The 16,505-nt window shown below is 48.4% G+C and overlaps 1 protein-coding gene across 1 annotated transcript in view; it reads left to right on the top strand.

The window, feature by feature from the left end:
* Positions 1 to 16,505, top strand: part of COL27A1 (collagen type XXVII alpha 1 chain) — a gene marked incomplete at its 5' end in the record, with an annotated part of 150,191 nt that overhangs the window by 122,556 nt on the left and 11,130 nt on the right. Inside the window, 11 exons of the mRNA XM_008057214.2 lie at positions 44 to 97; positions 3,493 to 3,549; positions 3,742 to 3,795; positions 3,952 to 4,005; positions 4,287 to 4,340; positions 5,011 to 5,064; positions 5,144 to 5,251; positions 5,655 to 5,762; positions 6,563 to 6,670; positions 15,873 to 15,926; positions 16,431 to 16,493. Of these exons, the coding sequence (XP_008055405.2) occupies positions 44 to 97; positions 3,493 to 3,549; positions 3,742 to 3,795; positions 3,952 to 4,005; positions 4,287 to 4,340; positions 5,011 to 5,064; positions 5,144 to 5,251; positions 5,655 to 5,762; positions 6,563 to 6,670; positions 15,873 to 15,926; positions 16,431 to 16,493 (768 nt within the window). The remainder of the gene's footprint in view (positions 1 to 43; positions 98 to 3,492; positions 3,550 to 3,741; positions 3,796 to 3,951; positions 4,006 to 4,286; positions 4,341 to 5,010; positions 5,065 to 5,143; positions 5,252 to 5,654; positions 5,763 to 6,562; positions 6,671 to 15,872; positions 15,927 to 16,430; positions 16,494 to 16,505) is intronic.

Genomic DNA, 16,505 nt, shown 5'->3' with positions numbered 1-16,505 from the left:
ACTTCTCCTAAGTCCTCATCCTCTTCATCTTGTTTTCCTGCAGGGACACAAAGGCATTGTGGGACCCCTTGGACTTCCTGGACCAAAAGGCGAAAAGGTGGGTGGGTGTGTGGGTGTTCAGTCTGGGGGAACCAGCTGCCCCCTTGTATTGGGGGCCAAGGTCAGCTCCAAGGCCAGCAGGAATCGAACCCTGGGGGGGCCTGTCCGGGGAAAGCATGGGAGGCCTGTGGTGGCTCAAAGCCCCAGGACAGTGTCGCTGCTGCCACCGCACCCGGCAGGCAGGAGCCATCAGATCCACGTTCACCATATTCCGAGCCTCGAGTGCCGCATCTGTGCTGGTGCCATCTCTGCGTCCAGCACTGGAGCAAAAACAGGCATCCCCTGCCCTCATGTGGCTTCCAGTCCAGAGGGGAGAGTCCTGTGCAGGCTCTAAGGAGGGCAATTCCACCGTCGGTGTGAACTTGGGAATGAGCTCACCCAGCGAGTGAGGGTTAGAATGGAGGGGGGGAACCTCACCAGTCCCACCCAAGTCTCCCCTGCCCTCCTGCCCCCTGAATACCCAGCTGGAATGTCTCCTCGGTCTTCCACCACCTCCCCAGCCCTCCTGTCTTTTGCCGAGTCAGCTCCCCACTAACTAAATCCCGCTGTCGGGTGACTCATGCTGGCCAGGCTTGCTGTCCAGCTGGCCCCTTCCCCCTGCTGGAGGAGTGCAGGTCTGCGGTCACAGTGGCTCCTAGGCTCTGACAATTCCACAGGAAGCGCAGAAGGTGCCACCCGGTACCCCAGTCCTTCCTGTGTTGGCCAGGCTGGCACAGAAGGGGTTTACATGGGCCCTGAACAAAGGAGGAGCCCGTGCACCCCAAGGCCTCCACTCCGACTGTCTGCAGCCCTAAAAGCAGTGTCTGTGGCTACTGGGGATGAAGCCCCAAAGCCAAATCTGCCCTAGGTCTGCCAAGGCTCTGGGTGGGTCCCCAGGATTCCGAGCCTTGAGTGCCTCATCTGTTAAATGGCGGGAACCTCGGTGAGGCCGAGGGGAATATCACATGTCGGCCAGGTGCCTTTTCTGACCTATAAGATGTTATTTGTTCATTATTCCAGCTACCCAGCAGGTATTTTGGGGGAACTCAGAGTGCTCCAGGCCCTGAGCTAGGCACTGGGAAGGATGCCCTCAGGGGCTAAAAATGGAAGCAGCCCCACCACTGTAGGGTAAGCCACAAGCTGGATAGTGCCAGGAAGGGACAGCCTTGGGGAGATCCACTGAGGCACTGACCATATGCAAAGCTCTTGCCCCAGAATTTCTCCCGTCATCCTCACCATAGCCCCTGTATGGAAGTGTCATTCTATGATCGGTGGGGAAACTGAGTCTCCATAATGTGCCAAGACTAGCTCTCAGGGTCAGTGACAGAAGGATGTCAGGGCTGGAATTCAGACCCTGTCTGTCTGATACCTGACCTGGCTCCCCTAACTGGAAACAGACACACCATGTGAGGAGCCCTTTGCTCCTTGGAACCCCCAGTGGTGCACTCATCTACAGAGCTGGAGACAGAGGGTGGGCTGAGGCTCCTACCAGCTTTCTGGGCCTGAAAACGTGTCCTGAACTCCATCCACAGTGGGAAAGTCTGCATTGCTGGCACTCAACCCACACAGTCCCTTGATTCCTGAATGGCCTTGTCTAAGACCTTCCTTCCATGGGCCTCAGTTTCCCAATTTTTTTTTTTTGTTTTCATTTTTTTGTAATTGGAGTCTCGCTCTGTCATCCAGGCTGGAGTGCAGTGGCACACTCAACAGCCACCGCAGTCTCGACCTGCTGGACTGATGTGATCCTTCCACCTCAGCTTTCTAAAGAGCTGGAACTACAGGCGACCACTCTTGGATGATTTTTTTGATTTATTGCAGAGATGAGGTCTCGCCAAGTTGCCCCGGCTGGTTTTGAACCCGCGGGCTCAGGCAATCCTCTCACCTCAGCCTCCCAAAGTGCTGGGATTATAAGCATGAGCTACCACCATCTTTAAGTGTGGATGATAGCCCAGGCAGCATAGGGTTGAAACTTCATGAACTGCCCGGCACGTCGAACATGCTGGGTGAATGCAGACTCTTCCCCAAAGCCGCCAGTCTGGGCGCCTTCCTCCACGTGGGACTGAGCACAGGTCAAAGAGCCATGGAGCGTGGGAGGGGAGGAGAGGGAATCCCCGCTCCCCGGGCCACCCCCATGGGTACAACTGGTTCTAGGCCTCAGGCCAAGTTCCCATCTGCCTTCAGCCTCCGCCCACGGGAGCCACGGAGACCGGGCCAGGGCATGAAGCCTGCCAGCCCTCAGAGCCGGCTCTGGGCGGGATGTGCTCTGACCTCAGGGGCGGTTTCCTTCTCTCCTGCCACTCAGGGCTCCCTTCAATCCTTGTGGACAGTGAGGGGGATCTGGGATGCCCTGGCTTGAGCCCTTGGCCTCGAATGGGGCCTCAGAGGAGGTGACACATTTTCTAAGGCTGGAGCCTTCCAAACCCCAAGGTTCCCTAATTTGCTGTTCCACTTACACCTTCCTTGTAGCTGGCAAGTAGCATTCACACCCATCCGTGGGGGACGGCGGCGGGCCTCAGGTAGCCATGGCATGAGCATCTCAGCTCTGAGCGCCGCTCCTGTTCTGCCTGTCTCCGGCCACAGCCATGGGACATACTGCCATATTGTGTCAGCTACCGCGGTGTCCTGGCCTGCTCGGCTCTCTGTGTGGACGGCCCTAGCAGGCCTTTCCTCGCCAGTCCTGCTGATCCCGTCCTGCACATGGGGAATGCTTTTGGGCCAGGTCTCCCAGCTGGCTGCGGAGTGTTGGAGGTTCACCCTACAGCTGGTTCTTTGGCCACTTCCTCCCAGCGAGGGTCAGAGAAAGGAGTTCTTTGATGGAGGGTGAATAACTCCAAGCAGGTCACATCCCCTCCCTGCCTCCGTGTCCCCATCTATAAATGGGGATGATGGTGACATCTGCTTCTTGGTGCTGCTGGGGGGACTCGCCAGCCCACCCGTGTTCAGCTCGTAGCAGCGACCATGCACACCGGCTGTTGGAATTAGTGTAAATCCCTGCCAGCTCCTTTCGTGGAGTCCTCACCACTCCTCTGTGGGCGTCACCCATGACTTCCCTCAACTCCCTTCCCCGGCTGAGGAAGGAGCTCAGAGACAGGAAGGGTCGGGGTGCAGGTCCATGCAGCTGCCACATTGGAAAAGCTAGATGTAAACCGACCCTCTGAGCTGCCCTCTCTGTGGGATCCCACAGCTCCAGGTGGTTCCCTGCAGGGTGGAGGACACAGAGCACTGTCTTGAGTCCCACTATCCTGGTTCCACACCACCCCTGGGTCTGGCTCAGACGCACCTCCCCTTCCCTCCCTGGCCTCAGTCTTCCTGTCTGTAACCTTAAGTACGTCTCTGATGGAGCCCTTTCGGCCTGGAGTCCCCCGTATTCCCGGGAGCAGGTGGTTTGTCCTAAAACTGGTTCTGTGTCTGCAGGGGGAGCAGGGCGAGGATGGCAAGGCTGAGGGGCCCCCCGGGTCACCTGGAGATCGGGTAAGACTCTCCCCTTATCCCCCAGGCTATGCTGAGTCCAGGGTGGAGCCAGGGCTGCTGCTGTGTGGGCAGGTGCAGAGCGAGCATGGGTCTGGTCCCCAAGAGCTTCCCAGAGGATGCTGCCGACGTGGTCCAGGGCCAGCATCCTCTGCACCTGGTAGCCCACATTTTGCTGTTGTCCTTGTCATTCAGGGCCCTGTGGGTGATCGAGGAGACCGTGGGGAACCAGGGGACCCTGGATACTCTGTAAGTACCGGAGCTTGTACCTGCTGTTGGCATCAGGAGTGTCAGTGAGAGGGACAGTGACGCATAGCTAGAAAGAACAAGCCCGGGAGGGCTCCTGCCCTGGCCTCTGGCCCCCTTCAAGATGGGCTCCCTCACCTGTCTCTCTTTGGCTTCCAGGGACAGGAGGGTGTGCCAGGCCTCCGTGGAAAGCCAGGCCAGCAGGGCCAGCCCGTGAGTGGTGCTTCCTGTCCCTTCCCCGTTCCCACCCTGCTGGGGCTGGGAGGGTGGGGCAGTGGGAAGTAAATAACTGGGCCCTTTAAAGCTTAAAGGGATTCTGCCTGCAGGAGGGCCTGGGACAGCCATTCTGGTTCCTCCTGCCCTGACCCTGGGGACACCCCCAGAGCCTGCACCCCCAAACCCCTCCCCACCCCTCCCCCTCCAGGCGGAGACTGGCCACCCTCCCCGGGAGAGAATCCTGGGGCCACCTTGCGTCATCTCACCTTGGTTTGCAGGGGCATCCGGGACCCCGGGGCCGGCCGGGACCCAAAGGATCGAAAGGCACAGAGGTAAGAGAGCTGGATGTTCCCCAGGGAAACTGAGTCCCGGGGAAAGGGGGAAGCCCAGCCCCAGGTCACACAGCGGAGGGAGGCAGGGCAGGGAGGGCTGGCCCAAATGAGCCCTGCAGAGTGCTTCTGGCCAGGATGGGTTCCCTTCAAAGCCTGAGGGAGGAGGGACAATCGCCCCATTTCACTGGGGCTTCGGGAAGGGAGCCGCCCGCCTGAGGTCAGCCCGTGGGACTTGAACCCAGGGCACGCAAGTGCTAAAGATGAGAGTGGGAACTGGGAGAAGTGGAGGGAGGGCATCGGGTGGAGAGGGAGGGAGACAGGTGCTCCTGGGGGAGGAGTTTCTGCCCTCCTCCGCTGAGGCTGGGCCAGTACCCCTCACCTGCACCCCTCTGGGGTATCCCCACTTTCAAGGGTCAGATGGAGCCATGGGCTGGGGCTCTGACCAGGAGATTGCCAAAGAGCCTCTGCCACTTGGGGGAGGGCTTGGCAAGGGGACCCCAGGGCCCAGAGCAGGCTCAGTGACAGCCTGGAGGTTCCAAGGCCGCCCCAGGCTTCAGGAATGAGATGCTCACCCAGGGGCCCACGGTCCTCCCAATACCTCCTCCCAGAGCCCCTGGGCCCCACCTCCACCAGGCAGCCTCCATCCTGTGGCCCTTTCTTGATCTTTCAGGGACCAAAGGGAAAGCAAGGCAAAGCCGGGGCTCCAGGCCGGAGGGGGGTCCAGGTGAGTGACTGCAGCTGCCGCACCCTGCCAGCCTCCTCGCCCACCCTGGACGCCCTCACCAGCTTCTTCTGTCCCCCAGGGCCTGCAGGGGCTGCCGGGGCCCCGGGGCGTGGTGGGGAGACAAGGCCCTGAGGGTGCTGCCGGACCGGATGGGCTTCCTGGCAGGGACGGGCGAGCAGGACTGCAGGTGAGCAGGCCTGGGCGTTCAGAGGTGGGCCTCCATTTGGGATGTGGGGGAGGGGGACTTCCGCAGGCCCTGGAACAGAGCAGTGGGTCCAGAAACTGGGAAGGGCAGAACCAAGGTATCTGGAAGGTTCCTGGGATGCTCTGGGGTGGGCAGCCGTCTCACCCCTGGGGCCCTGGGAGTGTGGCTCCCCGAGACCCCACCACTTCCCCACTCTCACGGTCCTCAGCTCCTCCTGTCCCCCGTCCAGCCGCGTCACACGCAGGCCGTCTGACCCCCATCCTGGAGTGTCACCTCCTCCCAGCCCCCACACCCAGTGTTCACCCCGGCTGGGAACCATCCTGCCCTTTTTTTCTAGCTATTTCCTGAAACACAAGAGATACTCCTTTGCCTGCTTTCTTTACAGGGGGAGCAGGGAGACGATGGGGACCCTGGCCTCATGGGCCCTGCTGGGAAGAGAGGAAATCCCGGTGTGGCCGGCTTGCCTGGAGCACAGGGACCCCCAGGGTTCAAGGTCAGACACTTCTAATCCACTTACGTGCCCTCCACCCTTCCCACTTTGGTACGGACTATAATGGCACTGACTCTTCCAGCGCCTATGTCCCAGGGTCTGTGTGAAGATGGAGTCCACATTGTTGACCTTTGTCCCTGTCCCAAACTTGGGCCAGACTTACAGGATGGTTTATCCAGGAAGCAATAAATACTGTCCCCTACCAGGCCCTGGACACCATCAACTGGTTGTTGCATTGTCCACGGGCGCCCTCTTGTGGGCTTCTGTAGAACAACAGGTGTTGCTTGCGGCTGGATCCTCAAGACATTCTTAGAAAGCTTCCTTCGCTGACTTGACAAGAGAGGCTCCCCCATGAATCAGCCTGAGCCCAGGACTAGACTCTGAAGGACTTAGATGAGTGACTCAGACATGGTTGGTTCTTGCCCTTCCTGAGCTCGAAACTTAAGTAGGGGAAAGTAGGACTCCTCGGGGAGGACCACAGGCAGAGGGAAAGATGACCTTGACCCAGGGAGGATTCCAGTGAGAAGAAAAGGGAAGGAGGCATTCTCGATTTGGAGGTGGGAACCGCATACAGGTGGGGAGAAGGGTACAAGGGGAGAGGCTGTGTGAGAGGGGAGAGGGGAAGCTAGGACCCTGAACGTCTGAGTGGGGGAAAAACCTTGCCCACCACCCTCCACCCGGGCTCGTCTGTCACCCCAACATCCTGAGATCTCAAAAGACCTCTGGAATCACTGTTCTGCCACTTCTTCCTCCTCGCAGAACCATTTCCCCTTTGATGGGTCCTGTTGGTCTGTTTCTTTAAGGGTGAAAGTGGATTACCGGGGCAGCTGGGTCACCCTGGCAAGCGGGGGACTGAGGGCGGAACAGGGCTTCCTGGGAGCCATGGGGAGCCCGGATCCAAAGGCCAGCCGGTGAGTGATTCCAGGGAATACACGTGGCCACACTCTCACACATGTGTGCGCACACACGTACACACGCACATGCACACAGGCAGGCACACAGACCAAGAAGCTGCGTCCTTGCTCTGTGACAAGGGTCTGGGTACCAGATGCCATTCTGCCTTTCTGAGCCGGATGGTGAGGGGAGGCTGAGGAAAGAGAACCAAGTGGTCCCTTCCGAGTGAGGAAAGGCAGATCACAACCAGAACCCCGGGCTCTGCTGGCTCCTGGTCCAGTGCTGTTGCTGCACCACACTGCCGTCGTAGCCTCTGTCCCAGAGCGTAAATTCAATTAGCCCCTGCCTGGAACAGAGGGAAGAATGAGCAAAGGACAGAGGGGGCAAATAGAAAACAAGTAACACATGGTCTCAACACCCTAATTAAAAACAGATTGGCCAAACATGGTGGCTCACACGGGCAATCCCAGCACTTTGGGAGGCCAAGGAAGGAGGACTGCTTGAGCCCAGGAGTCTGAGACCAGCCTGGGCAACATAGCGGGAACTTGTCTCTACAAAACAAACAAAAACAAAAACTAGCCAGGTGTGGTGGCCTGTAGTCCCAGCTACTCGAGAGACTGAGGCAGATGGATTACCTGAGCCCGGGAGGTCAAGACTACAGTGAGCTGTGATCGTGCCACTACACTCCAGCCTGGGTGAGAGTGAGACCTGGACTCAAAAACAAATAAATATAAAGACACAAATAGGCTAAAAGTAAAGGTATGACAAACATTATACTACACATTATACTGACTTTCATCCAAAGAAATATCAAACAAAATGGATTACAAAGCAAAGACTATTGGCAGTAATAAAGTCACTTCATAATGATAAAGAGGTTACTTTACCAAAATTACGGTGAAGGAATCCTAAACGTTTATGCACCTAATAATAGATCTTTGCAATGATTAAGCAAAAACTGATAAAACTGCAAGGATAAATAGATACTTCCACAGTTATAGCTGAAGGTTTCAATATATTTCTTTCACTACTGGGTAGAACAGAAGTAGACAGAAGATCAGGAAGCATGTAGGAGACTTGAACAGTGTCAACTGACTGAACCTCATGACGTGTAGAGAGCACTCCATCAAATATCAGCAAGACAGTCCTTTTCAAGTGCATGCAGAGCATTTACCAAGACAGACCCTATTTGGGACCTTAAAAGCAAAATAAAATCTTAATACATTTAAGAGGATTCAAGTCACACAAAGAATATTCTCTTGCCACGGTGAAATTAAATTAAAAATCAATTACAGAGAGCTATCTGAAACATCTCCAAACATTTGGAAACTAAGTAACGAATGTCCAAGTGGCCTGCGGCTCACAGAGGAAATCAAAGAGGAAGTTGGTATCTTGGATTGAATGAAAGTGTAAATACCGACCCGGTGCTGGTGGCTCATAATCCTAGCAGTTTGAGAGGCCTAGTTGAGAGGATTGCCTGAGCCCATGGGTTCGAGACCAGCCCTGGCAACTAGGTGAGACCTCATCTCTACAATAAATAAAACAATTAGCTGGGCATGGTGGTACGTGCCTGTAGTTCTAGCTACTTGGAAGGCTGAGGTGGAAGGATTGCCTGAGCCCATCAGGTCGAGGCTGTGGTGGCTGGGAATGTGCCCCTGCCCTCCGGCCTGTGTGACAGAGTGAGACTCCAACTCAAAAAAAAAAAAAGAAATTGGTGGATGCTGCTGATGTACCACTTGGGGATGATTATAGCGGTAACTCCTGTATTTGAAAGGAAGAGAGGTCTAAAATCAGTAGCCTCAGATACCATCTTAAGAAACCAGAGGAAAAAAGACAAATTAAAAACAAAGTCAATAAAAGAAAGGAAATAATGAAGATATGAAATTTAAAAAAAAAATAAGAAAAATTAAAAAAAATTTTGAGAGCTATAAAATGGACAAATCTCTTGCTAAACTCACCAGAAAAAAGAGAATACATAAATTACTGATATCAAGAATGAGAAAGATGATGTTACCACAGATAGTACAGAAATTAAAATAATAATAAGGAAATATTGTAAACAGCATTATTCCAATAAATTTGAAGACTTAGATGAAATGGACAAATTCCTTGAAAGATGAAACTACTAAAACACTCAAGAAGAGGTTGATAACCTAAAAACCTTGTATCTATTAAAGAATTTGAATGTGTAGCTAAAAAATGTCCCACAAAGAAAACTCTTGGACCAGGTGGCTTCACTGGTAAATTCTCCTAAACATTTGTGAAATAAATTATTCCAGTTCTACATAAACTCTTCCAGAAAATTGAAAAGGAGAGAATATTTCCCAACTCTTTCCATGAGACCATGTTACCCGATATCAAAGCCAGACAAAGACGTTGTTACAAGAAAAGAAAACTACAGGCCAGTATGCCTCATAAATATAGATACAACAATTCTCAGTACAGTTTTAACATTCTTTATTTATCTCAGGAATGCAAGGATGGTATAACATTTGAAAATAAACCAATACAATTCATCATATTAAACAAACTAGAAAGAAAACTCATTCGATCATCTCAGTAGATGCAAGAAAAGCATCTGGCAAAAATCTAACTCCATTTCTGGCTAAAAAAAAATCTCTCAACAAACTAGGGCTATCAAGTTGAGAGCTTCCTCAACTTGATAAAGGACATCCAGGAAAAACCTACAGTCACCATCATCCTTAATATTGACTTAACTGCTTTTTCCCAAAGAGCAGAAACAAGTCAAGGATATCTGTTCTTACTACTCTTATTCAGCATTGTGCTGGTAATTCTACCAGGGCAGTAAGGCAAGAAAAATAAATAAAAGGCATTTATATCAGATGAAATGATTGTCTATATGGAAAATCCAATGGCATCTACAATATTATCTACTAGAATAAGTGAGTTGCAAAACACCAGGTCATTATGCACAAATGAATCGTATTTCTATACACTAATCAATATGCACAGGTGATTTGTATTGCCATATGCTAGCAACAAGCAATCAGAACGTGAACCTAAAAAGCAATACTATTTACAGTAGTATAAATATATAACATACTTAGAGATACAGCTGACATTAGGTGTGCAACATATGGACCCTGAAAACTATAGAACATTGCTAAGAGGAATTGAGGAAGAACTAAATAAATGGATATATAGACTGTTTTCATGCATCAAAAGACCCAATAATATTAAGATGTCAGTTTGGCTCACATTGGCCTAAGTGATATTAAGATGTCAGTTTTGCTCACATTGGTCTATGGATCCAACACAATTCTAATCAGTATCTCATCAGGCTTTTTGTGGAGAAAATGACAAGCTTTTATGTGTGTGTGTGTGTGTGTGTGTATAAAGGACCTAGAATATTATCTAAAGCAACTCTGAAAAAGAAGAGCAAAGTCAGAGGACTAGTAGTACTTGATTTCAAGACTTATAAATCTACAGTAATCAATAAAGTGTGATGTTGCCATAAATATATTAATAGATTAAAAAAAACAGAATTGAGGCACCAGAAATATAACCATATACACATGGACAAATACTTTTTAATAAAGGCACAAAGACAACTCAGTGAATACAAAATAATATTTTCTAACAACTGGTGTTTGGCAATTAATGCCACATAACATTTACAAAATAAGTCAACCTGTATCTTACACCTAAATGTAAAACCTAAAATTATAACTCTTCTAGAACAAAGCTTAGAAGAAAGTCTTTGAGACCTTATATTAAATAGAGTTCTTAGATATGACACCAAAAGCATGACCCATAAAAGAAAATTTGATAAACTGGATTTCTTCAATATTTAAAACCTTTGCTTTCCAAAGGACATGACTAAGAGAATGAAAAAACAGGTCACATACTGGGAGAAAATATTTCCAAATCTTATATCTGATAAAGGATTATATCCCAACTATACAAAGAACTCTCACAACTCATTAATATGAAAATAAGCAACCTGACATTTTTAAATGGACAAAAGATTTAACTAGACACTTCAAAGAAGATATACAGACATATGAAAAGAAGATAAGTATCATTAATTATTAGGCAAGTGTTCACTAAGACGACAATAAGATGCTACTATATACCTGTTAGAATGGTGAAAATATTTAAAAGACTGACCATACCAAGTGTTGGCAAAGATGTGGAACAAAAGGAACTTTCATACTCTTAAATGTAAAGAGGCACAAACACTTGGAAACAGTTGCACAGTTTCTTTAAAAGTTAAGCATATCCCTACCATATAATGCAACCATTCCATTCCTAGATATTTATTCAGCATAAATAAGGATGTTTGTCCACACAAAGACTAGATTTGATGGCTCCTAATAGCCCCAAACTGGAGAAAACTCAAATGTACATCAGAGGTGAATAGATAAAGAAATTGTGGTATACCTATACATTGGAATCCTATTTAGCAATAAAAGGACTGAACTGTTAATATGATAACATGGATGGTTCTCAGAATAATTGGACTGAATGAAATAAGTCAGATAAAATAGTATATACTATGTGATTTCACTTATATAAAATTAGGGAAAATGAAAACTATTCTGTAGTAAGAGAAACCAAATCAGTGGTCCTGGAGATGGGAGGGTAGGCAGAAAGGAAAGATCACAAAAGGGCATGAGGAAACTTTTTGGGGTGATGAATATGTCTTGATTGTCTTGATGAATTGTCTTGATTGTGATGATGGTTACCTGAGTATATATGTGTCCAAATGTATCACATTGTACAATCTAACTATCTGTAGTTATTGTTTATCTTCAGTTTTACTCCTGTAAAATTGTTTTTAAAAATTACCTCTTCTTTTCACCTGATGGATATATGGGAGACAACAATCAGAGTGTAAAATCAAACAGGTGGAACATGTCACAACAGGTTCTATGAAGCCAGTATCACCCTGATACCAGACAAAGATATCACAAGAAAGATGCCTATGGACTAATATTATACTTATGAATGCTGAATAAAGAATACTTATGAATACACACATGAAAATTCTCAATAAAATACCACAAAACTGAATCCAGCTGCATGCATAACAGGATTATACACCACAGTGAGATGTGTCCTAGACATGCAAGGTTGGTTCAATACATGACAGTCAATCAATGTGAATAGAATACAGAAAAAATATCATACAGTCATCTCAACAGATGCAGAAAGAGCATTTAGGAAAATTCAGTCCTTTTTATGATTAAAAAAACACAACAAACTAGGAATAGAAAGGAACACCCTCAACCTGATAAAGAACGCCTAAGGAACTTCACAGGTATCATCATATTCAATAGCGGAAGACCGAAACCTTTCCCCCAAGATTGGAAACAAGCCAACCATGTCCATTTTTACCACTTATTTTCAACATTATCCTGAAACAGATTGAAAAGGAAGAAGTAACGCCATCTCTGTTTGCAAATGACACGATCTTGTATATAGAAAACAGTAAAAAATTTATAAAACAAAATTATTAGAACTAATAAACCAAGGTTGCAGGAGATAAGATCAATATAAAAAACATTGTTTGTACATGTAACATATAAACATCAATTTTGTTTATATACACTAGCAATGAATAATTCAAAAATGAAATCAAAAAAGACAATTTCATTCATAATATAAAAGAGAATAAAATGGTTAGGAATAAATTTAACAAAAAAGTACAAGAAGCCAGGCGTGGTGACCTGTGTCTGTAGACCCAGCTAGACCCAGCTACTTGTGAGGCTGAAATAGGAGGACTGCAGAAGCTCAGGAGATCAAGTCCAGTCTGGGCAACATATTGAGACCATTGCAAAATAAAAATTAAAAAGTGCAAGACATGTTCACTGAAAACTTCAAAACATTGTTGAGAGAAATTAAGGAAAACCTAAATAAATGGACAGACATCCCTTGTTCATGGGCCAGAGGACTTGGTATTGTTAAGATACCAGTACTAAGCTGGGCTTGGTGGCTCAGCCTGTAATCCTGCACCTTGGGAGGCTGAGGTGCGTGGATTGCATGAGCCCACAGGCTCGAGACCTGCCTGGGCAACTTGGCAAGACCTCATCTCTACAATAAATCAAAAATTAGCCGGGCGTGGTAGCGTGCGCCTGTAGTTCCAGTTACTTGGAAGGCTGAGGTGGAAGGATCGCCGGAGCCCAGCAGGTCGAGGCTGTGGTGGTCGGGAGCAGCCACTGTACTCCAGTCTGGGTGACAGAGTGAGACTCCCACTCAAAAAAAAAAAAAAAAAAGATACCAGTACTGATCTACTGATCTGCAGATTCAATGCATTCCCCAGCAAAATCCCAGTTGTTTTTTTTTTCTTCTTTTACCAGAATCACAAATTGATCCTAAAATTTGTACGGAAATATAAGTGTCCCAGAGTAGCCAAAATTTGATCTTTAAGAATATCAAAGTTAGAGGACTTACTCTTTCCAATTTCAAAGTTTATTATAAAACTAGTAATTAAGTGTGGCACTGGCATAAGGATAGACATATAGGTCAATGGAATAGCATTCAGAATCCAGAAATAAGCTCTTATATTTATGTCAGTGTGCCTGGACAACTGAATGGGAAAATAATTTGTTTTTCAATAAATGGTACTAAGCAGTTACATATCTACATGCCAGAGAATGGAATTGGACCCCTGTATTATACCACAGACAAAAATTAACTAACAGTGAATCACAGACCTAAATGTAAGGGCTAAAACCATAAAACTCTTGGGAAAAAAACGAAAGGAATGCATTTGTATAACCTCGTATTAGGCAATAGTTTCTTAGATATGACATCAAAAGGACAAACAACAAAAGAATAGATAAGTTGGTCTTATCAAAATAAAAAACTTTTATGCATCAAAGGACACCATGAAGAAAGTAAAACAACTCACAGAATGTGAGAAAGTTTTTGCAAATCATATATCCAATAAGGAACGTGTATCTGGAATATATAAAGAATGCTTACAACTCAAAAATAAAAAGACAACTCAACTTTTAAATGGCCAAAGTTTGTGAATAGGCATTTTCCTAAAGAAGATATGCAAATAGTCAATAAGCACATACAAGGCAAATCATAACCCAAATGAGATACTATTTCACATCCTCTAGATTGGTTAATGTAGAAAAGGCAGACAATAACAGGTGCTGACAACGACGTGGAGCAAATGGAATCCTCCTGCACTACTGGTGGGAGCTTAAAATAGTGCAACCACTTTGGAAAACCACTTGACCATTCCTCAGTTAAACATAGTTTCCCTAGGACACAGCAATTCCACCCAGGAGAACAGAAAACAGGTCAACACAAAAACTTATCCACAGATGTTCATAGCAACAGTATTCATAATACACAGTGCATGGAAACAATTCAAATGTTCACCAGCTGATAAATGTGTAAGTAACATGTGGCATACCTGTACAATGGAATATTGTTCAGGAATAAAAAAGGATGAAATGCTGATACAGCTACCACATGGAATAAACCTTGAAAACGTGCTAAGTGAGGGAAGCCAATCTCAAAAGGCCACACATTGCATGATCCCATTTACAGAATGTCCAGAGTGCTTGCCAGGGGCTGGGAGAAAGGGGAAGGGAGGTGCAAGGTTTCTTTTTGGATTGATGAAAATGTTGTGAAATGAATGGTGATGGTCGATGCACAACTTTGTAAATATATTAAAAGCCAATAAATTATACACTTTTCTTTTGAGTCAGGGTCTCACTCTGTTGTCCAGCCTGGAGTGCAGTGGCACGATCATGGCTCACCGCAGCCTCGACCTCTTGGGCTCAGGTGATTCTTCTGCCTCAGCCTCCCAAGTAGCTAGGAATAGAGGTGTGTGCCGTCACGCCTGGCTAATTTTTTTATGTTTTATAGAGACAAGGTCTCACTTTGTTGCCCACGTTGGTCTCCAGCTCCTGGGCTTTGAGCAATTCTCCCACTTCAGCCTCTCAAAGTGCTGGGGTTACAGGCATGAGCCACCATGCCTGGCATAAATTAGGCACTTTAAAAAGATGAATTTTAGCCGGGCTCGGTGGCTCAGCCTGTAATCCCGCACCTTGGGATGCTGAGGTGAGTGAATTGCCTGAGCCTGCGGGTTCAAGACCCTCCTGGGCAACTTGGCGAGACCTCATCTCTACAATAAATAAAAAAATCAGTCGGGCATGGTAGTGCGCGCCTGTAATTCCAGCTGCTCGGAAGGCTGAGGCGGAAGGATCGCCGGAGCCCAGCAGGTCGAGGCTGCGGTGGCCGGGAGCGGCCACTGCATTCCAGTTTAGGCGACAGAGTGACTCCAACTCAAAAAAAAAAAAGATGAATTTTATAATATGTGAATTATAGCCTAATATGTGAAACATAGCTTATTAGTTTTTTAAAATGAACAGGTAGAATTTAGATGAATGGGGCCCTCCCACAGCCTGACCCCTCAGCCTACCCTCACCAGAGCTAGGTCTTGACCTGCTTGGTCTTATTACATCCTTCCAACCTATTTTTCAGATGGGAAAACTGAGGCTGAGGTTCAGTAAAAGGAAATCATTTGCCTCCTGGCCTCACATTAAGACTAGGAGATTCTAACCCGTGGGTTCCTGGCTCATGAGCTGGAAGGCCCAGCCCAAGGATGTGGCAGTGGCAGGCCCAGGCCCTGGCATGCCCCCTTGTGAATTGTTCTTTCACCCCTTGGGAGATTGGGAGCAGGGATCAGGAGAGGAAGCCAAAGGCCCTGAATCACTCACCCTTGGTCTGAATTGAGCACACTCCACAATGCAGTGGCTGTGCACCCTCAGAGAGGATGTGCCTGCCTTCTCTGAACCTGTTTCCTCATCTGTGAACAGGGGATGTGGTGTCTCCTGGGGCTGATATGGGAACATGCCTGCATGGTGGTGCGTGCAGAGCACCTGGGACGTAGTAGGTCCTTAGCTGACAGGGTTGCTTCAGGAGGTCCTTCCCTAGCAGAGCTTCTGGGGCAGTGGGAGGAGTCTGTGCATCCTTTAGTCATTGTGTCCCTTGAAGCCTGGAACTGGAGCACCTGGGACTTTGCCTGCTGGCCCGTGGAATTCCTGACTGGGCTGGGCTTCTTGCCTGACAGGGCACAGATGCCCCGTGGAGCCCTGGCAGACTGGCCTCTAGCTTCTCAGCCGTTCATACTCAGATCCCTGCTGGCTGCTGGGAGGGAGAAGGCAGACCCCGGGGCACCCTGGTCCTGACCGGCTCACTCCATCTCCATCTCTTCCTGTTCTCCTGCAGGGTGACACTGGCGAGATGGGCTTCCCAGGAATGGCTGGTCTCTACGGACCCAAGGTACACTTTCCCACTTCTCCCTGTTCCCATGGGGCCCCCTCCATCCCACCCACTCATTCATTCATTTAGTCACTCAACAAATACTACTGAGTACTTACAGTGTGGGCTGGCACACAGTTCAGGTTCAAGCATGAACATCTTAACCCCCCCGGGACTTACCCCGGGATGTAAGCCCAGCTCCACAATTTACCGGTTTTGTGCCTCAGGCAAGAAAGTCACTTAGTCTCTCTGAGCCTTGGTTTCCTCATCTACAAAATGGGAATAACTGTTGTAGAGGATTTTTGCAAAAATTAAGACCAGAGACACACATCCCGCGCACTGAGTCAGCCCATTGCTGGTACCCGCTGAATAATGCCGGACGTGTTTTGCTCTTCCTGGGCCTCTCGGGTGAGGCCTCCTTGATGGGAGAAGTGAAAGTCGGCAGACTTCAGGGGTGAGGGAGCTGCTGGGGCCCCCAGCCAGCAGCTGCCCAGGCACAGACAGTCCTTCCTCTGCCTCCCGCAGGGCCCTCCTGGAGACATCGGCTTCAAAGGCATCCAGGGCCCTCGGGGGCCTCCAGGCTTGATGGTGAGTCCCCTC

This window comes from Carlito syrichta, unplaced genomic scaffold (assembly GCF_000164805.1).
Source record: "Carlito syrichta isolate Samal-C Ts95f unplaced genomic scaffold, Tarsius_syrichta-2.0.1 Scaffold302868, whole genome shotgun sequence".
Taxonomy (NCBI): domain Eukaryota; kingdom Metazoa; phylum Chordata; class Mammalia; order Primates; family Tarsiidae; genus Carlito; species Carlito syrichta.
Note: the sequence above shows the minus strand (reverse complement) of the source record. Positions and strands in the feature narration are given on the sequence as shown.